Raw genomic sequence first — 26,297 nt, 5'->3', positions numbered from 1 at the left:
ATTCATGTGAGAAACTGCAGAAGCTGGTGACTGAGTTTGGTAAAGTGTGTGAAAGAAGAAAGTTAAGAGTAAATGTGAATAAGAGCAAGGTTATTAGGTACAGTAGGGTTGAGGGTCAAGTCAATTGGGAGGTGAGTTTGAATGGAGAAAAACTGGAGGAAGTGAAGTGTTTTAGATATCTGGGAGTGGATCTGGCAGCGGATGGAACCATGGAAGTGGAAGTGGATCATAGGGTGGGGGAGGGGGTGAAAATTCTGGGAGCCTTGAAGAATGTGTGGAAGTCGAGAACATTATCTCGGAAAGCAAAAATGAGTATGTTTGAAGGAATAGTGGTTCCAACAATGTTGTATGGTTGCGAGGCGTGGGCTATGGATAGAGTTGTGCGCAGGAGGATGGATGTGCTGGAAATGAGATGTTTGAGGACAATGTGTGGTGTGAGGTGGTTTGATCGAGTGAGTAACGTAAGGGTAAGAGAGATGTGTGGAAATAAAAAGAGCATGGTTGAGAGAGCAGAAGAGGGTGTTTTGAAATGGTTTGGGCACATGGAGAGAATGAGTGAGGAAAGATTGACCAAGAGGATATATGTGTCGGAGGTGGAGGGAACGAGGAGAAGAGGGAGACCAAATTGGAGGTGGAAAGATGGAGTGAAAAAGATTTTGTGTGATCGGGGCCTGAACATGCAGGAGGGTGAAAGGAGGGCAAGGAATAGAGTGAATTGGAGCGATGTGGTATACCGGGGTTGACGTGCTGTCAGTGGATTGTATCGGGGCATGTGAAGCGTCTGGGGTAAACCATGGAAAGCTGTGTAGGTATGTATATTTTGCGTGTGTGGACGTATGTATATACGTGTGTATGGGGGTGGGTTGGGCCATTTCTTTCGTCTATTTCCTTGCGCTACCTCGCAAACGCGGGAGACAGCGACAAAAAAAAAAAAAAAAATATATATATTTATTATATATATATATATATATATATATATATATATATATATATATATATATATATATATATATATATATATATATTCCCTGGGGATAGGGGAGAAAGAATACTTCCCACGTATTCCCTGCGTGTCGTAGAAGGCGACTAAAAGGGAAGGGAGCGGGGGGCTGGAAATCCTCCCCTCTCGTTTTTTTTTTTAATTTTCCAAAAGAAGGAACAGAGAAGAGGGCCAGGTGAGGATATTCACTCAAAGGCCCAGTCCTCTGTTCTTAACGCTACCTCGCTATCGCGGGAAATGGCGAATAGTATGAAAAAAAAAAAAAATATATATATATATACACATAAATGCCCATACACACATATATACATACATATACATATCAATATATACATACATATAAATATGCATACACAGACATATACATTTATACACATGTACATATTCATACTTGCTTGCATCCATTCATTCCTGTCACTATCCCACCCCACAGGATACAGCATTGCTACCCCCAGCTTCAGTGAGGTAGCACCAGGAAAAACAGACAAAAAAGGCCACATTCATTCAAACTCAATCCCTAGCTGTCATATCTAATGCACTGAAACACAGCTCCCTATCCACATCCAAGCCCCACAGACCTTTCCATGGTTTACCCCGAACGCTTCACATGCCCTGGTTCAGTTCACTGACAGCACGTCAACCCCAGTATACCACATCGTTCCAAAATTCACTCTATTCCTTGCACGCCTCTCACCCTCCTGTATGTTAAGGCCCTGATCGCTCAAAATCATTTTCACTCAATCCTTCTACCTACAATTTGGTCTCCTGCTTCTCTTCATTCCCTCTACCTCTGACACATATATCCTCTTTGTAAATCTTTCCTTGTTCATTCTGTCCATATGTCCAAACCATTTCAACACACCTATCAATTAGTAGGTAAACCCATAAAGCCCAATGACTAATGATCACCCATCTCTCATTCATCCACTTTCATTTTTATCCATATCAGTGTAGAGCTCACTTCCTTACACTATTTTACACATTTCCATAAAACACCTGCTTCAGCAGTAGTGCTACCCCTTCCTTAGATCTTGTCCTCTCACTAACACCTGACTTTACTTCCTAAAACATTTCCAAACAATTCTTCCCCTTTACCTGTGATTTTTGCTTCACTCAGAGTCAGGATATTCAGGTTTCTCCCTTTGAACCTATTACTTATCTCTCCTCTCTTTCTATCTAGGTCACATCCACACACATTTAGGCACCGCAGCCTGAACCTTAGAGGATGAACACTCCCTGCTAGGTTCCTTCTTTGTTTCATACTTTAGAAATTGAGATACAAGAACACTATCTGGCACCAGATTTGAACAAGAAAAGGTCTCTCAATATCCTCTATACACAATTCATTTGCTCTACTTTAAACTATGCTACAACTGCCTGGACTTTTGTCTTCTCATAACAAACTCAAAAAGTTGTAAACTAAACAAAACAGTGCACTCAGAACAATCACTGCTGCCTAGCAACCACAAACACAATACCTCTTTCAACCAACCAGTTTGTGACAACCACGAACCTCCAATCAGATATAAAATACCTACTCCTATTCACACTTCAGTAACTTCTACTCACATATCCCCCAACTCCTTACAATAAAACACTGACAAAACACATACTTACTGAAATAACCTGATAAGCACTAAACATCTGACCTCCTAACTCAGCTTGAAACTTAAACCTACCAGAGTACTCCCATCAGAATGCTCTGGACATTATCTATCCCTAAAATACTACGAAAACTATCTCAACACATTCTAAGACCATTCAAGCCCACGATGCAACTATCATAATGATGACACTGAGCACTTACTACTCAAATGCCCTGCACTCTCTGCACACATAACATCACAATGCTTTCTGAACTATGGTCCCAACTGGTGCATATAGCCAGCTTTCTGAGTGTTACAGAAGCCTCATAAAGATAAACAGCACTCCTAGGTTCATGAAGTATGTATATATATATATATATATATATATATATATATATATATAATTTTTTTTTTTTATTATACTTTGTCGCTGTCTCCCGCGTTTGCGAGGTAGCGCAAGGAAACAGACGAAAGAAATGGCCCAACCCCCCTCCCCATACACATGTATATACATACGTCCACACACGCAAATATACATACCTACACAGCTTTCCATGGTTTACCCCAGACGCTTCACATGCCCTGATACAATCCACTGACAGCACGTCAACCCCGGTATACCACATCGCTCCAATTCACTCTATTCCTTGCCCTCCTTTCACCCTCCTGCATGTTCAGGCCCCGATCACACAAAATCTTTTTCACTCCATCTTTCCACCTCCAATTTGGTCTCCCTCTTCTCCTCGTTCCCTCCACCTCCGACACATATATCCTCTTGGTCAATCTTTCCTCACTCATTCTCTCCATGTGCCCAAACCATTTCAAAACACCCTCTTCTGCTCTCTCAACCACGCTCTTTTTATTTCCACACATCTCTCTTACCCTTACGTTACTTACTCGATCAAACCACCTCACACCACACATTGTCCTCAAACATCTCATTTCCAGCACATCCATCCTCCTGCGCACAACTCTATCCATAGCCCACGCCTCGCAACCATACAACATTGTTGGAACCACTATTCCTTTAAACATACACATTTTTGCTTTCCGAGATAATGTTCTCGACTTCCACACATTCTTCAAGGCTCCCAGAATTTTCGCCCCCTCCCCCACCCTATGATCCACTTCCGCTTCCATGGTTCCATCCGCTGCCAGATCCACTCCCAGATATCTAAAACACTTCACTTCCTCCAGTTTTTCTCCATTCAAACTCACCTCCCAATTGACTTGACCCTCAACCCTACTGTACCTAATAACCTTGCTCTTATTCACATTTACTCTCAACTTTCTTCTTTCACACACTTTACCAAACTCAGTCACCAGCTTCTGCAGTTTCTCACATGAATCAGCCACCAGCGCTGTATCATCAGCGAACAACAACTGACTCACTTCCCAAGCTCTCTCATCCCCAACACACTTCATACTTGCCCCTCTTTCCAAAACTCTTGCATTCACCTTCCTGACAACCCCATCCATAAACAAATTAAACAACCATGGAGACATCACACACCCCTGCCGCACACCTACATTCACTGAGAACCAATCACTTTCCTCTCTTCCTACACGTACACATGCCTTACATCCTCGATAAAAACTTTTCACTGCTTCTAACAACTTTCCTCCCACACCATATATTCTTAATACCTTCCACAGAGCATCTCTATCAACTCTATCATATGCCTTCTCCAGATCCATAAATGCTACATACAAATCCATTTGCTTTTCTAAGTATTTCTCACATACATTCTTCAAAGCAAACACCTTATCCACACATCCTCTACCACTTCTGAAACCACACTGCTCTTCCCCAATCTGATGCTCTGTACATGCCTTCACCCTCTTAATCAATACCCTCCCATATAATTTACCAGGAATACTCAACAAACTTATACCTCTGTAATTTGAGCACTCACTCTTATCCCCTTTGCCTTTGTACAATGGCACTATGCACGCATTCCGCCAATCCTCAGGCACCTCACCATGAGTCATACATACATTAAATAACCTTACCAACCAGTCAACAATACAGTCACCCCCTTTTTTAATAAATCCCACTGCAATACCATCCAAACCTGCTGCCTTGCCGGCTTTCATCTTCCGCAAAGCTTTTACTACCTCTTCTCTGTTTACCAAATCATTTTCCCTAACCCTCTCACTTTGCACACCACCTCGACCAAAACACCCTATATCTGCCACTCTCTATCTCTCTCTCTCTCTATATATATATATATTTTTTTTTTTTATACTTTGTCGCTGTCTCCCGTGTTTGCGAGGTAGCGCAAGGAAACAGACGAAATAAATGGCCCAACCCCCCCCCATACACATGTATATACATACGTCCACACACGCAAATATACATACCTACACAGCTTTCCATGGTTTACCCCAGACGCTTCACATGCCTTGATTCAATCCACTGACAGCACGTCAGCCCCGGTATACCACATCACTCCAATTCACTCTATTCCTTGCCCTCCTTTCATCCTCCTGCATGTTCAGGCCCCGATCACACAAAATCTTTTTCACTCCATCTTTCCACCTCCAATTTGGTCTCCCTCTTCTCCTTGTTCCCTCCACCTCCGACACATATATCCTCTTGGTCAATCTTTCCTCACTCATCTCTCCATGTGCCCAAACCACTTCAAAACACCCTCTTCTGCTCTCTCAACCACGCTCTTTTTATTTCCACACATCTCTCTTACCCTTACGTTACTCACTCGATCAAACCACCTCACACCACACATTGTCCTCAAACATCTCATTTCCAGCACATCCATCCTCCTGCGCACAACTCTATCCATAGCCCATGCCTCGCAACCATACAACATTGTTGGCACCACTATTCCTTCAAACATACCCATTTTTGCTTTCCGAGATAATGTTCTCGACTTCCACACATTCTTCAAGGCCCCCAGAATTTTCGCCCCCTCCCCCACCCTATGATCCACTTCCGCTTCCATGGTTCCATCCGCTGCCAGATCCACTCCCAGATATCTAAAACACTTCACTTCCTCCAGTTTTTCTCCATTCAAACTCACCTCCCAATTGACTTGACCCTCAACCCTACTGTACCTAATAACCTTGCTCTTATTCACATTTACTCTTAACTTTCTTCTTCCACACACTTTACCAAACTCAGTCACCAGCTTCTGCAGTTTCACACATGAATCAGCCACCAGCGCTGTGTCATCAGCGAACAACAACTGACTCACTTCCCAAGCTCTCTCATCCCCAACACACTTCATACTTGCCCCTCTTTCCAAAACTCTTGCATTTACCTCCCAAACAACCCCATCCATAAACAAATTAAACAACCATGGAGACATCACACACCCCTGCCGCAAACCTACATTCACTGAGAACCAATCACTTTCCTCTCTTCCTACACGTACACATGCCTTACATCCTCGATAAAAACTTTTCACTGCTTCTAACAACTTGCCTCCCACACCATATATTCTTAATACCTTCCACAGAGCATCTCTATCAACTCTATCATATGCCTTCTCCAGATCCATAAATGCTACATACAAATCCATTTGCTTTTCTAAGTATTTCTCACATACATTCTTCAAAGCAAACACCTTATCCACACATCCTCTACCACTTCTGAAACCACACTGCTCTTCCCCAATCTGATGCTCTGTACATGCCTTCACCCTCTCAATCAATACCCTCCCATATAATTTACCAGGAATACTCAACAAACTTATACCTCTGTAATTTGAGCACTCACTCTTATCCCCTTTGCCTTTGTACAATGGCACTATGCACGCATTCCGCCAATCCTCAGGCACCTCACCATGAGTCATACATACATTAAATAACCTTACCAACCAGTCAACAATACAGTCACCCCCTTTTTTAATAAATTCCACTGCAATACCATCCAAACCTGCTGCCTTGCCGGCTTTCATCTTCCGCAAAGCTTTCACTACCTCTTCTCTGTTTACCAAATCATTTTCCCTAACCCTCTCACTTTGCACACCACCTCGACCAAAACACCCTATATCTGCCACTCTATCATCAAACACATTCAACAAACCTTCAAAATACTCACTCCATCTCCTTCTCACATCACCACTACTTGTTATCACCTCCCCATTTGTGCCCTTCACTGAATTTCCCATTTGCTCCCTTGTCTTACGCACTTTATTTACCTCCTTCCAGAACATCTTTTTATTCTCCCTAAAATTTAATGATACTCTCTCACCCCAACTCTCATTTGCCCTTTTTTTCACCTCTTGCACCTTTCTCTTGACCCCCTGTCTCTTTCTTTTATACATCTCCCACTCAATTGCATTTTTTCCCTGCAAAAATCGTCCAAATGCCTCTCTCTTCTCTTTCACTAATACTCTTACTTCTTCATCCCACCACTCACTACCCTTTCTAATCAACCCACCTCCCACTCTTCTCCTGCCACAAGCATCTTTTGCGCAATCCATCACTGATTCCCTAAATACATCCCATTCCTCCCCCACTCCCCTTACTTTCATTGTTCTCACCTTTTTCCATTCTGTACTCAGTCTCTCCTGGTACTTCCTCACACAGGTCTCCTTCTCAAGCTCACTTACTCTCACCACCCTCTTCACCCCAACATTCACTCTTCTTTTCTGAAAACCCATACAAATCTTCACCTTAGCCTCTACAAGATGTATATATATATATATATATATATATATATATATATATATATATATATATATATATATATATATATATATATATATCTCAATCCTTGGTTTGGTTATAGCTTATGTTAGTAATAAATATGTACTTACAGTCTTCTGAGAGCCTTTAGATGCTTCAAGCGCTCTGGATCAATTGTCTTGATCTCATTGACATCCAGGTACCTAAAAATACAGAAACCACACAGAATGAAAAACGTGATTCAAAGAGAGTGCATGGGAAAATAATGCAATGATGGCCTCTATGGCAGGTATAAGGCTATCAAACATTAAAGGACGGACCCAAGAAAATTCAAGTGATTCCCAAGATAAGAGGTTCATTATCATAACTACTTTGAAAAAAAAGATGACCCACATTCAGATTTGGAATGTCATTTGTAACTGACTTATTGTTGATTTGGCAACTAATGCTGACACTCATTTTCATCTCTTCACCACCAACACTTATGGATTACTGAAAGGTGGAGAACTTTACCCAGGGCTAAGAGCCTGTTAGCCCAATATCTGCAGAATTCTTATTAGTATCATTAGTGTCCCAAAGACTATAACTAATTTGCTTGGGGATACCAAGTGAGCATGGTGGGACTGTCCCTTCCCCTTTAATCATTAAAATAGGTTCACGACATTTTCGGATTCTTTCCTGGTGCTAACTGTTATTATCTGTGACATAAGGCACCTGTTCATATTCATTAACTATACCTCACAATTTAAATGATGGTGGCCACCAGCTTGAGGGAGTTCCATGTGGGAACAGACATCATAGATATGCAGATAGAAATGGCATCCAATACAAATATGTCCAGAGTTCCAACACCACTAACCACATAATTCCATTGAGTTATATAAGGTAACTGATACTCTAGGACTTTCTTCCTAGAGCTAATAATAGTTACTTGTGACAGAAGTTACCTTTGCATACTGATAAAGGACACCTGCTAAATTCAATATGTCAGGGAAGGGGTAACCTGTACAAGTACAACTAGAGTTTTGACTCTGTAAACCATACTAATGTGGCTTAAGTACCTAAATGGTTAAGCTATATGTGACAATTCTGGCATGACTATTACCAAGTTTCATGTGTGGAATGATTAAATTAACAAACATGATGCACATGATTTATAAAATATGTCGGGAAAACTATACACCAATGCAAGGAAAGTTCTGAACTGTCTGAAGCATATGTGTGGAAGTCTTTATTTCACTGTAACACTGGGTACAGGTTGAGACCAAATTGGAGGTGGAAGGATGGAGCAAAAAAGATTTTGAGCGATTGGGGCCTGAACATACAGGAGGGTGAAAAGCATGCAGGGAATAGAGTGAATTGGAATGATGGGATATACCGGGGTGCACGTGCTGTCAATGGATTGAACCAGGGCATGAGAAGTGTCTGGGGTAAACCATGGAAAGTTTTGTGGGAACTGGATGTGGAAAGGGAGCTGTGGTTTCGGTGCATTACACATGACAGCTAGAGTGAGTGGCCTTTTTTGTCTTTTCCTAGTGCTGTCATGCGCATGCACAGAGGGTGGGGGGTTGATATACTATTTCATGTGTAGCGGGGTGGCGATGGGAATGGATGAAGGCAGCAAGTATGAATATGTACATGTGTATTTATGTATATGTCTGTGTATGTATATGTATGTATATGTTGAAATGTATAAGTACGTATATGTGCATATGTGGGCATTTATGTATATACATGTGTATGTGGGTGGGTTGGGCCATTCTTTTGTCTGTTTCCTTGCACTACTTCGCTAATGCAGGAGATAGTGATAAAGTATAATAAAAAAAATATATATATATGAGTGAAGTTGTGGAGATAGTATGTAAATGATCCATCCCCAAGGAAAGAGGAAAAGATAGAACAATATGCAGATCCATCTGTACTTTCTTAGGATGATATTCTGATTATTCACTGAAAGAAGAAAATTGTTTCTAAAATACTTCTATACTTCACACTTCACTTTCTACATTTTGCAATAATTCTCACCCTTTGCTGGGTATCCACTTATGATCTTTCACTTCTTACATGGTACAAATATAGGAATCAAAGTAAGAAGTACATTATAATGATAATTATTTCATTTTATATGGAAACTGTATTTTCATTATGTGACATTATATTTGTATTATTTGTTGCTTATGTAGCAGGCAATTATATCAAATTTCTTTTAAAAAACTTGTCATGATGCACAGGATTAAGGTGTGATTCTTTATTGTTGGAACAGTAGCTTGGTGCCACTTATGGAAAAGCTGTTTCTCTCAATCCCTCTGCCTTCTTCACCTTAAAGCCACCTTGACATGGCACATATTACATGGTGTCAGGCGTGCCGATGTCTCATGTGCTTCTGGCTATAAAGAGTCCACGGTCGACTTCCTGAACCCCTGATATCATCAGGTAATACAACAGAGAACGGGAGAAGACTCCACCAAGAATCTGAAATATATCTACTGAGTTCTGAGAAAGATGAGAAGAAGGATGAAGTAAAGATTGCCTCACTGCTAAACTGTGGTAGAAGAGAGCTGCCTGATAGATATAACACTTTGCCTGTAGAGAAAGCTGATAAAAAGACATACAAGACTCTTATAGAGAAGTTGCAAGAATATTTTGAGCCTCAGAAGAATGTCACATATGAAAGATACATTTCTAATAGTAGAGTGCAACAGGCTGATGAAACTATTGATAGTTTTGTTACTGACCTAAGAAAGAATGCTATAAAATGTGAGTTTGGTGCCTTGAATGATGAGATGATCAAAGAGAGAATTATATGTGGCATCAGAGATGACAATTTATGTGGACGGCTGTTGAGGAAAGGCGCACGACCCTTGATGAAGTCGTACTACTCTATTCCTTGCACACCTCTCATCCTCCTGTATGGTCGAGCCCCAATCACTTAAAATCTTTTTCACTCCATCCTTCCACCTCCAATTTGGTCTCCCACTTCTCCTTGTTCCCTTCGCCTCTGACACATATATCCTCTTAGTCAATCTTTCCTCGTTCATTCTCTCTATATGTCCAACCATTTCAACACACCCTTTTCTGCTCTCTCAACCACACCCTTTTTATCCCACACATCTCTCTTACCCTTTTATTACTTATTCGATCAAATCACCTCACACCACATACTGTCCTCAAACATTTCATTTCCAGCACATCCACCCTCTTCCATACAATCCTATCTATAGTCCATGCCTCGCAACCATATAATATTGTTGGAACTACTATTCCTTCAAACATACCCATTTTCACTCTCTGAGATAATGTTTTCTCTTTCCACACATTTTTCATTGCTACCAGAACTTCACCCCCTTACCCACCATGTGACTCACTTCTGCTTCCATGGTTCCATTCACTGCTAAGTCCACTTACATCTCAACTAACTTGTCCCTCAACCCTGCTGAACCTAATAATCTTGCTCTTAATTCACATTTACTCTACTCTCAACTCTCTCCTTTCACACACTTTTCCAAACTCAGTTACAAACTTCTGCAGTTTCTCACTTGAATCAGCCACCACTGCTGTACCATTGGCAAACAACAAATGACTCACTTCCCAGGCCCTCTCATCCCCACCAGACTGCATACTCATCCCTCTCTCCAAAACTCTTGCATTTACCTACCTGACCACCCCATCCATAAACAAATTATATAAACATGGGAACATCACACACCCTGTTGCAGACCAACCTTCACTGGGAACCAATCACTCTCCCCTCTTCCTACTCAAGCACATACCTTGCATCCTTAATAAAAACTTTTCACTTCTTCTAGCAGCTTACCTCCCACACCATATGCTCTTAAGACCTTTCACAAAACAACACTATCAATCCTATCATATGCCTTCTCCAGATCCATAAATGCCACATACAAATCCATCTGTTTTTCTAAACATTTCTCACACACATTCTTCAAGGCAAACATCTGATCCACACATCCTCTAACACTTCTGAAATCACACTGCACCTCCCCATTCTAATGCTCTGTACATGCTTTCACCCTCTCAATCAGTGCCCTCCCATACAATCTTCTAGGAATACTCTCCCTCCATCCATTATTCTTCTACTCTGTTTATTCATGCCACAGGTGGTCTTCCTCTCAAACCAATCCCTTTAATCATACTATCATATACTCTCCTTGCAAACTTCCTGTCTTGCATTCTTTCCACCAGCTCAAATCACCTCAAAGTCTGTTTCACCAACTCTACCAATACACAATGCTTGTCACTCACAATTCGGTGGTATCAGGTGGGATGCCTCTGGGAATTTGTGTGAGATGAGCCCTGGAGCAGCGGACAACTGTGCCTTGACACTGACATTCTGGTGGACAGTACAGTGATCCACTACAGTCCTCTGTAGTGCTGTCTTCACCTGTAGGAACAGAGGAGGCTTCAGTTTTAAGACATCTTGATTGTTATGAAATAATGTAATATCATTTGGCATTTTATTTCTTCTAACAATCTTTAACCACCTTCTCATTTCACAAGAAGCTAATCTGGAGTTCTGAGTAAATAAGAACAGGAACAAATTACATAAGACAGAAAAGCAACTCACGGGGGCAGGTGAGTAGATGGATCTGGACCTTAGTGATAGGAACATCCCTGAGTGATGCTGGAAGATGGCAGGTAGGAGCAACCAATTCCTCATGCTGAAGTACCCATTCAGCTAACCATGAGGCTCGACAATCACAGTTTAGTGGGTTGGATGACATATCCCTATCAGAAGTATCAGCATATAGTATCAGCCATGGTTTTTTGACATGATGAAAAACTAATAATGAATATTCCCTCTGAAAACTACCTTGTACAAAAAATAGAGAACTAAACTTTCATTGGAGAAACTGATTTCTGTACTCTGACAAGGATTTTAAAGGATGGACTGGAAATAATTCTTTTCTTCTTTTTCCTTTTATATTATTCGCCATTTCCCTGCATCAGCGAGGTAGCGTTAAGAACAGAGGACTGGGCCTTTGAGGGAATATCCTCACCTGGCCCCCTTCTCTGTTCCTTCTTTTGGGAAAAAAAAAAAAAAAAATTCTTTGTGTAAATTTTTTTTCATGGTGATCACTGCTTCCTTAGTTTGTGAGGTAGCACCAGGGACAAACAAGGCTGCATCTATTCACATCCATGCTCTTGCTATAAAGTGTGATATATTGAAACCACAGCTACCTATCCACAACCAGGCCCCACAGACCTTTCCATGGTTTATCCTGGCTGCTTCAAATGCCCTGGGTCAGCCCACTGACAGCACGTTGATCTCTGTATACCAAATCATTCCAATTCACTCTATCCTGTGCATGCCTTTTACCCTCCTGCATATCCAAGCCCTCATCACTCAACAAATTTTTCAATACATCCTACCAACTCCAATTTGGTCTCCCCCTTCTTATCCCTCCCCTCCTGACACATATATTCTCTCTGACAAACCCTTATCACTCATTCTTTCCATATGACCAAATCATTTCAGAATACCTTCATCAGCTTTCTCAACTACATTCTTATTATCATGACCACACATTTCTCTTACCTTTCATTGCTTACTCATCAAACCACCTCATACTACATATTGTCCTCAAATGCTTCATTTCCAATGCCTCCACCCTCCTCCACACGTTCTCATCTAAAACCCATGCCTCGTATCTTTACAACATAGTTGGGATTACTATGCCTTCAAACAAGTCTATTTTTGCCTTCTCAGATAATGACCCCCCATTTCTACACATTCCTCAATGCTCCAAGAAACTTTACCCCCTCATACACTCTATGACTCACTTCTGGTTTCATGGTTCCATTTGCTGCCATGTCCACTCCCAGGCATCTTAAACACTTCAAATTCTCCAAATTTTCCTAACTCATATTCACACCCTAACCGACCTGTTTCTTTGCCCAGTTAAACCAAATAACCTTGATCTTATTCACACTAACTCTCAATTTCCTCCTTTCACACACTTTCCCAAACTCGATTATGTGCCAACTTTAGCAAACAACTAACTTACTTCCCAGGCACCCTCACCCCTACAGAAAGTAGACTCACTCTGCTCTCCAAGACTCCTGTATCTACCTCCAACAACATCCCAACCACAAACAACTTAAAGAGCCACAATGACATCACATACCCCTGCTGCAGATAACTCTTCACCTGGAACCAGTCACTCTCCTCTCTACCTACACACACATACTTATCTTACACTCTTCACAAAAACTTTTCAGGGCTTCCAGTAGCTTTCTTCCTACACCACAAGTTATCTCTATCATCCCTATTATATGCTTTCTCCACATCCATAGATGCTTCATAAAAATCCTTCTGTTTCTCGTAAGTACTTTTTACAAACATTCTTTGAAGCAAACACCTGATCCCCACATCCTCTAACACTCCTGAAACTAAAATTGCTCCTCCTCAATCTGATGCTCTTTACATGGCTTCACCTTTTCAATCACTACTCTCCCACACAATTCACCAAGTATGCTTAGCAAACTTATTCCTCTGTGGTTTGAACATTCACCTTTGTCCCCATTGCCTTTATGCAGTGTCACTGTAAATGCATTCTGCCAATCACTAGGCACCTAACTATGATCAATACATATACTGAAAATCCCAACTAACCAATCAAAAACACAGTAAATGCATTCTGCCAATCATTAGGCACCTAACTATGATCCATACATATACTGAAAATCCCAACTTACCAATAAAAAACACAGTCACCCCTTTTCCTTTAGAAATTCAACAACAATACCATCCACTTTAGCTGCCACAATGAATAGTTTTGGGTTGAATAGGTTTAACTTTGGAATACAAAATGTCTAGACAATCAACTGGGAACAATTACCTTTTTCTATCTTAATTTCATTGTAAACCGTCTAAGCCTCAGTCTCACTAAACATGAACAGGACTTCCTCTGATGGATAACTGGATTCAGACTGTGAGTTTAGTTGCCTTGTGTGGTTCTAAGGAGAAGCATAATAGCCTGAAGGCCGTTATGATTTTTTCTGGGAAACACGAGTGGCAGTCTTTCTACAGAGTAGGTGTGGGGAAATGCCGATACTTTATTGATGCAGCTGGGCTTTCCACCTGACTTAGGAAAAGCCCTGTCAACCCATAAATCTTTTTTTTTTTTTTTTCCAAAAGAAGGAACAGAGAAGAGGGCCAGGTGAGGATATTCCCTCAAAGGCCCAGTCCTCTGTTCTTAACGCTACCTCGCTATCGTGGGAAATGGCGAATGGTGTGAAAGTGAAAGAAAGACAAATACAATAATGTCATCAAGAATGATGCACAACGCACAGATAATAACTTGCATTTTAGATGCAGAAACTTTTGAAATTATAAGTCAAACAAAAGTACATTTCAGCAAATTAATGTAAATCATTGGGAACTCTGATGAAATCTATCTATCTATCTCTCTGATGCCTGTTCCCTCTAGAAATTCCCTCACGGGGGTGGCCATGGCAAAAGGGTCTCCATAATTGCAGTCATGAAATATATATATATATATATATATATATATATATATATATATATGTATATATATATATATATATATATATATATATATTTTTTTTTTTTTTTTTCCAAGAGAGGGAACAGAGAAGGGGGCCAGGTGAGGATATTCCCTCTAAGGCCCAGTCCTCTGTTCTTAACACTACCTCGCTAATGCGGGAAATGGCGAATAGTATGAAAGAAAAAGATACATATATATGGGAGGGTATTGATTGAGAGGGTGAAGGCATGTACAGAGCATCAGATTGGGGAAGAGCAGTGTGGTTTCAGTGTGGTAGAGGATGTGTGGATCAGGTGTTTGCTTTGAAGCATGTATGTGAGAAATACTTAGAAAAGCAAATGGATTTGTATGTGGCATTTATGGATCTGGAGAAGGCATATGATAGAGTTGATAGAGATGCTCTGTGGAAGGTATTAAGAATATATGGTGTGGGAGGCAAGTTGTTAGAAGCAGTGAAAAGTTTTTATCGAGGATGTAAGGCATGTGTATGTGTAGGAAGAGAGGAAAGTGATTGGTTCTCAGTGAATGTAGGTTTGCGGCAGGGATGTGTGATGTCTCCATGGTTGTTTCATTTGTTTGTGGATGGGGTTGTTAGGGAGGTGAATGCAAGAGTTTTGGAAAGAGGGGCAAGTATGAAGTCTGTTGTGAATGACAGAGCTTGGGAAGTGAGTCAGTTGTTGTTCGCTGATGATACAGCGCTGGTGGCTGATTCATGTGAGAAACTGCAGAAGCTGGTGACTGAGTTTGGTAAAGTGTGTGAAAGAAGAAAGTTAAGAGTAAATGTGAATAAGAGCAAGGTTATTAGGTACAGTAGGGTTGAGGGTCAAGTCAATTGGGAGGTAAGTTTGAATGGAGAAAAACTGGAGGAAGTAAAGTGTTTTAGATATCTGGGAGTGGATTTGGCAGCGGATGGAACCATGGAAGCGGAAGTGAATCATAGGGTGGGGGAGGGGGCAAAAGTTCTGGGAGCCTTGAAAAATGTGTGGAAGTCAAGAACGTTATCTTGGAAAGCAAAAATGGGTATGTTTGAAGGAATAGTGGTTCCAACAATGTTATATGGTTGCGAGGCATGAGCTATAGACAGAGTTGTGCGGAGAAGGGTGGATGTGCTGGAAATGAGATGTTTGAGGACAATATGTGGTGTGAGGTGGCTTGATTGAGTAAGAAATGAAAGGGTAAGAGAGATGTGTGGTAATAAAAAGAGTATGGTTGAGAGAGCAGAAGAGGGTGTTTTGAAGTGATTAGGTCACATGGAGAGAATGAGTGAGGAAAGATTGACAAAAAGGATATATGTGTCAGAAGTGGAGGGAACGAGGAGAAGTGGGAGACCAAATCATAGGTGGAAAGATGGAGTGAAAAAGATTTTGAGTAATTGGGGCCTGAACATGCAGGGGGGTGAAAGGTGTGCAAGGAATAGAGTGAATTGGAATGATGTAGTATACCAGGGTCAACGCACTGTCAATGGATTGAACCAGGGCATGTGAAGCGTCTGGGGTAAACCATAGGAAGTTTTGTGGGGCCTGGATGTGGAAAGGAAGCTGTGGTTTCAGTGCATTATACATGACAGCTAGAGACTGAGTGTGAACGAATGTGGCCTTCGTTGTCTTTTCCTTGCGCTACCTCGTGCACATGCTGGGGGGGAGGGGGTTGTTATTTCATGTGTGGCGGGGTGGCGACGGGAATGAATAAGGGCAGACAGTATGAATTATGTATATGTGTATATATGTATATGTCTGTGTGTGTATATATATGTATACGTTGAGATGTATATGTATGTATATGTGCATGTCTGGATGTGTATGTTTATACATGTGTATATGGGTGGGTTGAGCCATTCTTTTGTCTGTTTCCTTGTGCTACCTCGCTAACACAGAAGACAGCGACAAAGTATAATAAATATAATATTTTTTTTTTTTATTTTTTTATTATACTTTGTCGCTGTCTCCCGCGTTTGTGAGGTAGCGCAAGGAAACAGACGAAAGAAATGGCCCAACCCCCCCCATACACATGTATATACATACGTCCACACACGCAAATATACATACCTACACAGCTTTCCATGGTTTACCCCAGACGCTTCACATGCCCTGATTCAATCCACTGACAGCACGTCAACCCCGGTATACCACATCGATCCAATTCACTCTATTCCTTGCCCTCCTTTCACCCTCCGATCAGGCCCCGATCACACAAAATCTTTTTCACTCCATCTTTCCACCTCCAATTTGGTCTCCCTCTTCTCCTCGTTCCCTCCACCTCCGACACATATATCCTCTTGGTCAATCTTTCCTCACTCATTCTCTCCATGTGCCCAAACCATTTCAAAACACCCTCTTCTGCTCTCTCAACCACGCTCTTTTTATTTCCACACATCTCTCTTACCCTTACGTTACTCACTCGATCAAACCACCTCACACCACACATTGTCCTCAAACATCTCATTTCCAGCACATCCATCCTCCTGCGCACAACTCTATCCATAGCCCACGCCTCGCAACCATACAACATTGTTGGAACCACTATTCCTTCAAACATACCCATTTTTGCTTTCCGAGATAATGTTCTCGACTTCCACACATTCTTCAAGGCCCCCAGAATTTTCGCCCCCTCCCCCACCCTATGATCCACTTCTGCTTCCATGGTTCCATCCGCTGCCAGATCCACTCCCAGATATCTAAAACACTTCACTTCCTCCAGTTTTTCTCCATTCAAACTCGCCTCCCAATTGACTTGACCCTCAACCCTATATATATATTAGACAGACTGATACGACACTTGCAGAGTTAACATCATCATATCTATTTGCATCAACAAGACATTTCCATAATATATCATAACAGTCACATCATGCTGTCTTTTCAATTTACATTAAGTTTATTGCACAGTCCATAAACATACTGTTACTGGATATTTTTGAAGACATTTATGTACTTAATAGACACAATCTGAAGAGACTTGAGTGTCTAAGTTATCCTTGGAGTTAGTGTACTTACAGATTTGTTAGTCTAGGTAAATGCTCCATGATCTTTCTGGTGAGGCAAGAAATGTGGTTTCCTGCTAGGTCACTGCAAAAAAAAGTATAAATACATTTACTCTAAGTGTATATTAAGCACACAGAAATGCTACTATTATGTGCCAGTACTACAAAGTTACTTATTATGACAACTTAAATCATATGGACATATGAAAAATACACGACAATTAACATTGGTATATATATTTTGTTACTGATCATTATAGACCAACAAAGGGATGGTCATGATACAAAGGATCAAAAGGACATCATTCTGGTATGTTAATAATTAGTCTTGTTAGATTAAGCATGTTCATATACCAACTGGCAAAAGGCTTTACAGCAGGCTTACTAGCTAAATAAGATCTCAATATTTAGGTGTGTGACCCACTATTAAACAAAATTAGTGGCCTATGCAAGTGTCAGTTGAAGTGTGTGTAATACTGAGCACAATATGCGCTTAACACAGTACAGTGGCACTACCATTGTTCCTTTATGTTCTTCCTATCTTGTTATATCACTCATCTAAAACATCTGTTTTAGTTTAATGTATAAGAATAGGAAGATCCATCATAAACAAGTTCAACATTTTTCATAATGTTTATACAGTATCAACATTTCAGAATTCTAATTAGCACACTCTGTAAAACTCACATTGATGGCAATTAGTTTTACAGTAAAGTTAATCAATATAAAAGTATCTAACTTTATGGTGGTTGAAAAAAAATCATTATAGTAAAAAATGAACTAAGCATTGACATTTTACATTTTTAACTCATTATGACTGCTAAGAAAACTATGATGCTCATTTCTTTAAAAAGGCAAGTAACTGAGCTTGATAAGGTTCATGTGCTGCTAATCATAAAATAACTCCCATTACCTTATCTAGCTGAAAGGTTATTTGTTAAATGGGCAGTATAAGCATGGAGGCAGTGAGCTGCATGTTAAGGGAAGAAGAACCAAATAACTAAAGTACCATGAATTAAGCTTTTACTGTAGAACATGAGTATAACCTTTGGTTTAGAGAGGTATGTAAAAATTCCTACCTACAACAAGTCAAATTCCTACATTTCATTAACAGAAAAAGATGTTGTAAGTAATGATTCTGTATCTGAAGTGCTTAGCAATACAACTACAGGCAATGCTCATGACATGGCTTAAGCTAACCAGTGTCTTCTGCATTCGCCAACTGATGGTCAGTTCAGCTCTCAAAAGAATAGTATTGCCTGATACTGGTCATCAGAAGGCATGGGTACGAGTCGGTTAGTAAAACACATCAAAAGACTATCTTCCCTGTGAATGAGTTTAAGTACCACATTCTCCTATGAGTATTCATGACAGATATGGCAAGCACTAAGTTAAGAAAAAGCCATGAGTCGCCTTGCAGGCCCACGACTTACAGCTGGGTCAGGGCCTTGAGCCTTCGCGTTACGCTCTCAGGCATCTGTACCAATTTGTTGTGGGACACGTTGCTGCAACAAGAGACTTCAAGCTTAGAGCTTCAAGGACTCATTACTGGTCTTAAGAGTGTAGACTTTTGTTAATCAGCATTTTGGGAACAGATTAAGTTATGGGTCAATGGTAATAAAAAAGTTCCTAATTGCTTTACCATACAAAGACTGGAGGGACTCAAAAAATGATAGAATTGAATTATATAACCCCAGGATCCCTTTTACAGGGCTCCTGCAGCTTCAAGGTTCAACTATGATCACTATCATGAAAAGGATATATATCTGGGAGTGAGACTTGGCAGCGAATGGAACCAAGGAAGGGGAGGTAAGTCATACTGAGGGAAATGGGGTGAAGGTTCTGGGAGTGCTGAAGAATGTATGCTAAGAGAAAATTTTATCTCAGAGGGCAGGTATGTTCCAAGGAACAGTAGTTCCAACAACATTACATGGCTGTGGGGCACAGGGCTATAGACAGGGTTGTGTGGTGGAGGGTGGATGTGTTGGAAATGAAATGTTTGAGGAAAATATGTGGTGTGAGGGGGTTTGATTGATTAAGTAATGAAATGGTATGAATGATGTGTGGTAATAAAAAGAGTGTAGTTGAGAGAGCAAAAGAGGGTGTGTTGAAATGGTTTGGACATATGGAGAGAATGAGTGAGGAAAGATTAACAAAGAGAATATATATATCCCTGGGGATAGGGGAGAAAGAATACTTCCCACACATTCCCTGCATGTCATCAGTGACTAAATGGGTTAGAAATCCTCCCTACATGTTTAACTTTTCTGAAAGAAGAAACAGAAATGTTAGCCAAGTGAGGATTTTTCCCTCTGAGACTCAGCCATCTGTTCTTTACCCTACCTCATCAATGAAGGAAATGGCAATCATGTAAGAAAAAAAAAATATGGAAAGGTCTGTGGGGCTTGAAAGTGTGTTAGATACCTGAGAGTGTACATGGCAGCAAATGGAAACAAAGAAGCTGAAATGAGCCATGGGATAGGTGAGGTGGCTAAGGTACTATGCACATTGAGTGTGTGGAAAGGGGGTAAAGATGAGCATTTTTGAAGGAACATTAACCCCCAATGGTATTGTATGGATGTGAGGCATGGGCCCTAGATTTGAAAAAAAAGATTATAAAAAAAGAGTATGGAACATTGTGTATGTGCTGAAAATGAAATGTTTGAGGACAATATGAGGTGTGAGCAGAGACAATCTAACAGGAAATAACTAAGAGGGAAGTTTGGTAGCAGGAGGAGCATGTATGAGAGAGAAGAGGGTGTGCTGAAATGGTAAGGACACATGGAAAGAATGATAAAGTGGGTATACATGTTGGAAGTGGAGGAGGGTATACACACTGGAAGAGGAGGAAACAAAGAAAAGAACGGAAACCAAGGAGGTGGAAGGATGGAGTGAAAGAGGCTTTAAATGTTCAAGGCTTGAACTAGCAGAAAGGTAAGAGGTATGCATGGAATAGAGTAAACTGCAGTGATGTGGTACACAGGAAACGATATGCTGTCACTGAGCTGGCCCTAGGCATATGTAGTCAGGGGTAACATTGAAAAGGTCTCCAGGGCCTGGTTTTGGATAGGTCTTTGATTTCAGTGCTTTATGCATGACAAGCAGAAAGCAGAAGTGAACAAATAAGGCCATGTTTCATCTGTTCCCCGCATTACCTTTTTATTATAGGAAATGGCAAAAGGTATGAAAAAAAAAAATAACCTACTAGCATTATGTTTTGCTTTCTCAGACTCATTAGTGACCCAGCATCACTAATGCAGATGCAGTAGGTGTAAACTGTAATGTACCTAAGATCCATTCCACCGACAAAGTCCCAATCCACTACAACAGATCTAAACAGCAAATTATTCAAACTACAAAAGCTGCAAGTAAAATAATTTATGATACCTGCATAAACTTCACTCCATAGCAAAAGCACCACTCTAAAGAAGCATCGGCAACTCTTTGATGTGTGTAAACAGAGCCAAGGCTTAAACACAACCAGTACTCACAGGTGAGTTAAAGATCTTGTACTCCTGAAGAACTCTGGACTCAGACTCGTGAGGCGGTTGTGAGAAAGGTCCAGGCGGTTCAGGTCTTTCAGCCGTCGAATGCTTGAGGACCCATCTAGAGAAAACAGTTGGTTGTAGCTAAGATCTCTGCAAGGAAAGAAAGAGAAGCATATTCGTGAACACAATCATATTTAATATGATCAACAAATCATCTTTCATAAGTTTGACATGTATAATCAAGAATAATTTTGAAAGTCTAAACATATCTTAAGTTAAACTCACAAAGTAGTAGTGACAGTTGGTAGGTCATTTGGGACAGTGGTTAGGTCACGTCCAGAGCAGTCTACCCTTGTGCCTTCACACCGACACTGAGTGGGACACAGATGAACCTCATCACATCGACCACTGTATCGGGCTCTTAACTCACTAGTACCTGTAATGTAGGAAATTTAGAAGACTGTTGTTCAACTAAATTAGATTAATTCCAAATGACCGAGATGAGCCACCTCCAGGGATTCTGCTCCAACACATTCAAATACTGCATTCCTTAATATGTATGGTTCTGTCTAATTGTCTTCTAGTCTAATAACTTTAATAATTTTCTTGTATTTATTGCTTTGCTGCACACTTTCTTACACCAGTATCATTTCTATCAAGCCTATTCTTTCTCTTTGACAGCTTTTACAATTTCATTCTCAGGGGTGATCTGTATTTTTCCACGCTTCAAAACTAGGAAAATTCCCCTTCTATATTCAGTTAGCAACAAAGCTGCTTACAATCATTTTTACCCATTACCTTGACTGCAAATTTACTTTCCTCCTTAAGATGTTTTTCAGTATTCCAGTAACTTGTCAATTACTCCTCACATGATAACCATTATTCCATAATCAAACATTCTTTTTTTTTTTTTTTTTTTTTTTATACTTTGTCGCTGTCTCCCGCGTTTGCGAGGTAGCGCAAGGAAACAGACGAAAGAAATGGCCCAACCCCCCCCCATACACATGTACATACACACGTCCACACACGCAAATATACATACCTACACAGCTTTCCATGGTTTACCCCGGACGCTTCACATGCCTTGATTCAATCCACTGACAGCACGTCAACCCCTGTATACCACATCGCTCCAATTCACTCTATTCCTTGCCCTCCCCTCACCCCCCTGCATGTTCAGGCCCCGATCACACAAAATCCCCTTCACTCCATCTTTCCACCTCCATATATATACATATATATATATATACATATATATATATATATATATATACACACATATATTTTTTTTTTTTTTTTTTTTTTTTTTTTATACTTTGTCGCTGTCTCCCGCGTTTGCGAGGTAGCGCAAGGAAACAGACGAAAGAAATGGCCCAACCCCCCCCCCCCATACACATGTACATACACACGTCCACACACGCAAATATACATACCTACACAGCTTTCCATGGTTTACCCCAGACGCTTCACATGCCTTGCTTCAATCCACTGACAGCACGTCAACCCCTGTATACCACATGACTCCAATTCACTCTATTTCTTGCCCTCCTTTCACCCTCCTGCATGTTCAGGCCCCGATCACACAAAATCTTTTTCACTCCATCTTTCCACCTCCAATTTGGTCTCCCTCTTCTCCTCGTTCCCTCCACCTCCGACACATATATCCTCTTGGTCAATCTCTCCTCACTCATTCTCTCCATGTGCCCAAACCATTTCAAAACACCCTCTTCTGCTCTCTCAACCACGCTCTTTTTATTTCCACACATCTCTCTCACCCTTACGTTACTTACTCGATCAAACCACCTCACACCACACATTGTCCTCAAACATCTCATTTCCAGCACATCCATCCTCCTGCGCACATCTCTATCCATAGCCCACGCCTCGCAACCATACAACATTGTTGGAACCACTATTCCCTCAAACATACCCATTTTTGCTTTCCGAGATAATGTTCTCGACTTCCACACATTTTTCAAGGCTCCCAAAATTTTCGCCCCCTCCCCCACCCTATGATCCACTTCCGCTTCCATGGTTCCATCCGCTGACAGATCCACTCCCAGATATCTAAAACACTTCACTTCCTCCAGTTTTTCTCCATTCAAACTCACCTCCCAATTGACTTGACCCTCACCCCTACTGTACCTAATAACCTTGCTCTTATTCACATTTACTCTCAACTTCCTTCTTCCACACACTTTACCAAACTCAGTCACCAGCTTCTGCAGTTTCTCACATGAATCAGCCACCAGCGCTGTATCATCAGCGAACAACAACTGACTTACTTCCCAAGCTCTCTCATCCCCAACAGACTTCATACTTGCCCCTCTTTCCAGGACTCTTGCATTTACCTCCCTTACAACCCCATCCATAAACAAATTAAACAACCATGGAGACATCACACACCCCTGCCGCAAACCTACATTCACTGAGAACCAATCACTTTCCTCTCTTCCTACACGTACACATGCCTTACATCCTCGATAAAAACTTTTCACTGCTTCTAACAACTTGCCTCCCACACCATATATTCTTAATACCTTCCACAGAGCATCTCTATCAACTCTATCATATGCCTTCTCCAGATCCATAAATGCTACATACAATGATCAAACATTCATAAAGACAAATAATTCATTCAACCCCTATGAGCTAAATACTGTGCCACTCAAATCTTAACTTAGTTCTTTCAAGAAAAGTTCCATCTGCATCAAATCCCACAAATTCAATATAAATATACAAAGAACTCATCACTTTCGCATCTAAGTAATAATAAAACCTGAACTTCTGCAAACAAGCCCCAGCAGCCTGAAAAAGTATTTTGGGAAAATCTACTTTGATGCAAAAAAAAATATTTTCTGCACTCTATACATATGTATAGACAGAGAGGATGGGAATGAATTACACCATTTCTTCATCTGTTCCTGGCATTACCTCACTAACATTGGAAATGATGAACATGCATAAAAAAAGGAAAGAAAGATATATTTCATCTATTTCTTTATAATTACCCATGACCAATTTCTTTGAAAGAGTTCTGGTGTTACTCATGACCTTTCTAAATGCAGTTTCTGCAGCCCAAAACTACAATACTTCCAGTAGCAAGGAAACATAAACTCCTTTGGAGTGAGATGTTCTTTGACAAGAGTGTACTCTAATTGATACAGCCTCACCAAAGATGACTTTTCATTTGCTGTGTAATTTCAAGCAGGCATAGTCCAGTGACACTGAAAGATATTTTTTCCTTTATACCTGATAACCGCTTCCCAACTTAGCTAAGTAGTGCCAGAAACATACGAAGAAAGGCTGCACCCACTCTCAAGCTGTCATGTGTAATGCAATGAAACCACAGCTCCTTATCCAAGACCAGGCCCCACAGACCTTTCCATGGTTTACCGTCCACTGACAGCGTGTCGACCCTTTTATACCACATCATTGCAATTCACTCTTTCCCATGAAAACCTTTCACCCTTGTGCATGTTCAGGCCCTGATCAATCAACATCTATTTCCAACTCCAATTTTGTCTCCCCATTTGTCCTTGTTCCCTTGACTTCTGACACATATATCTTCTTTGTCAACCTTTTCTCATTCATTCTCTTTACATGTTCAAACCATTTCAGCACATCCTCCACTGCTCTCTCAAACACAACATTTTTATTACCACACCTCCCTCTTACTCTTTCACTAATTACTCAATCAAACCACCTCACACTACATATTGTCCTCACAAATTTAATTTCCAACACACCCACCCTCCTCTATACCTTCTTATCTACAGCTCATGCCTCATGTCCATATAATAATGCTGAGACTACTATACCTTCAGATATACCTAATTTTGCCCTCCCAGATAATAGTCTCTTTCCACACATTCTTCAGTGCTCCCAAAGCCTTCATCCCCTCACACACATGACCCACTTCTGCTTCCATGGTTCCATTTGCTGCTATGTCCACTCCCAGGTATCAAAAACACTTTACTTCCTCATATTTTTCTCCATTCAAACTCACTCCCTAGCTAACATGTCCCTCAACTCGGTTTAACCTAATAACCTTGCCTTTATTCATATTTACTCTTAACTTCCTCCCTTCACACACCATTGCAAACTCAGTCACTATCCTCTGCAGTTTCATACTGGAAACTGCTTCCAATGCTGTACTACAAGCACACAATATCTGACTCATTTCCCAGGTCCTTTCATCCCCAACTGACTACATACTTGCCTCTCTCTCCAAACCTCACTCACCATCCCATCTGAAAGACATATTCATTCATTTAAAATTACCTCAGGACCAATATTCATGAAAGATTCCTGATATCGTCCAAGACTTTTCTAAAGGCTCCTGCAGCTCAAGGCCATGCTGCTTCCAGTAGCAGGGAAATGTTGACTAATATAAAGTGAAAAGCTCTTTGAAGAGAATGTACTCCCACAGATATTCATTTTTCTTTTATGAACAATTTCTAAAAAAGAGTCCTGGTGTTATCCAAGGCCTCTCTAAAGGCACCTGAACTGAAAGCTGTGCTACCTCCAGTAGCAGGAAAATGTGAACTCCTTTGGAGCAAGAAGTTTCTTTGATGAGATTATACTGCAAATAATACTGCCCCACCAAAGATGGCTTTTCACTTACGGTATACCTCCAAGCAGGCAGAGTCCAGTAACACCCAAAACTCATCCTCATTGATGGCTCTGGCTGAGGTGTCTAAATGTATGTGAACATAAGCGAGATGATAATAAAGGAGAGATAGGTAGTATGTTTTAGGAAATGAACCTGAACATTCTGGCTGCGAATGAAACAAAGCTCAACAGTATAGATGACTGGTTTGGAAATGTTCTAGAAGTAAAGTCAGGGGCTGATGAGAGAGGAAGAACCAAAGAAGGGGTAACACTACCTCTGAAGCAGGAATCATGGGAGCGTGTGGCAGAACTTAAGGAAAAAAAGCTTCCGAGTGATGTGAATAAAAATGAAAATGGACTGCAGGAGATGGATGATTATTGGTGCTTATGCACCTGGCCATGAGAAAATAGATCATGAGAGGCAAGTGTTTTGGGAGCAGCTGAGTG

At 40.8% G+C, this 26,297-nt stretch overlaps 1 protein-coding gene across 4 annotated transcripts in view; it reads right to left on the bottom strand.

Moving 5' to 3' along the window:
- LOC139746765 (protein slit-like) overlaps window positions 1–26,297 on the bottom strand; it is a 737,327-nt gene that overhangs the window by 60,483 nt on the left and 650,547 nt on the right. For 3 of the 4 annotated variants that reach the window (XR_011712223.1, XM_071658271.1, XM_071658273.1), the window contains 7 exons: window positions 21,522–21,672; window positions 21,240–21,386; window positions 19,182–19,253; window positions 17,762–17,833; window positions 11,825–11,985; window positions 11,503–11,641; window positions 7,371–7,442 (listed from right to left, as the gene is read on the bottom strand). Coding sequence is in view for 3 of the 4 variants with exons in the window: in XM_071658271.1 (XP_071514372.1) it covers window positions 7,371–7,442; window positions 11,503–11,641; window positions 11,825–11,985; window positions 17,762–17,833; window positions 19,182–19,253; window positions 21,240–21,386; window positions 21,522–21,672 (814 nt within the window). In the remaining variant the exon portion in view is untranslated. The remainder of the gene's footprint in view (window positions 1–7,370; window positions 7,443–11,502; window positions 11,642–11,824; window positions 11,986–17,761; window positions 17,834–19,181; window positions 19,254–21,239; window positions 21,387–21,521; window positions 21,673–26,297) is intronic. The other variant, XM_071658272.1, reaches the window with a different exon arrangement.

Source organism: Panulirus ornatus, chromosome 66 (genome assembly GCF_036320965.1).
Source record: "Panulirus ornatus isolate Po-2019 chromosome 66, ASM3632096v1, whole genome shotgun sequence".
Lineage (NCBI taxonomy): Eukaryota > Metazoa > Arthropoda > Malacostraca > Decapoda > Palinuridae > Panulirus > Panulirus ornatus.
This window is presented reverse-complemented; position numbering and strand designations above follow the sequence as displayed.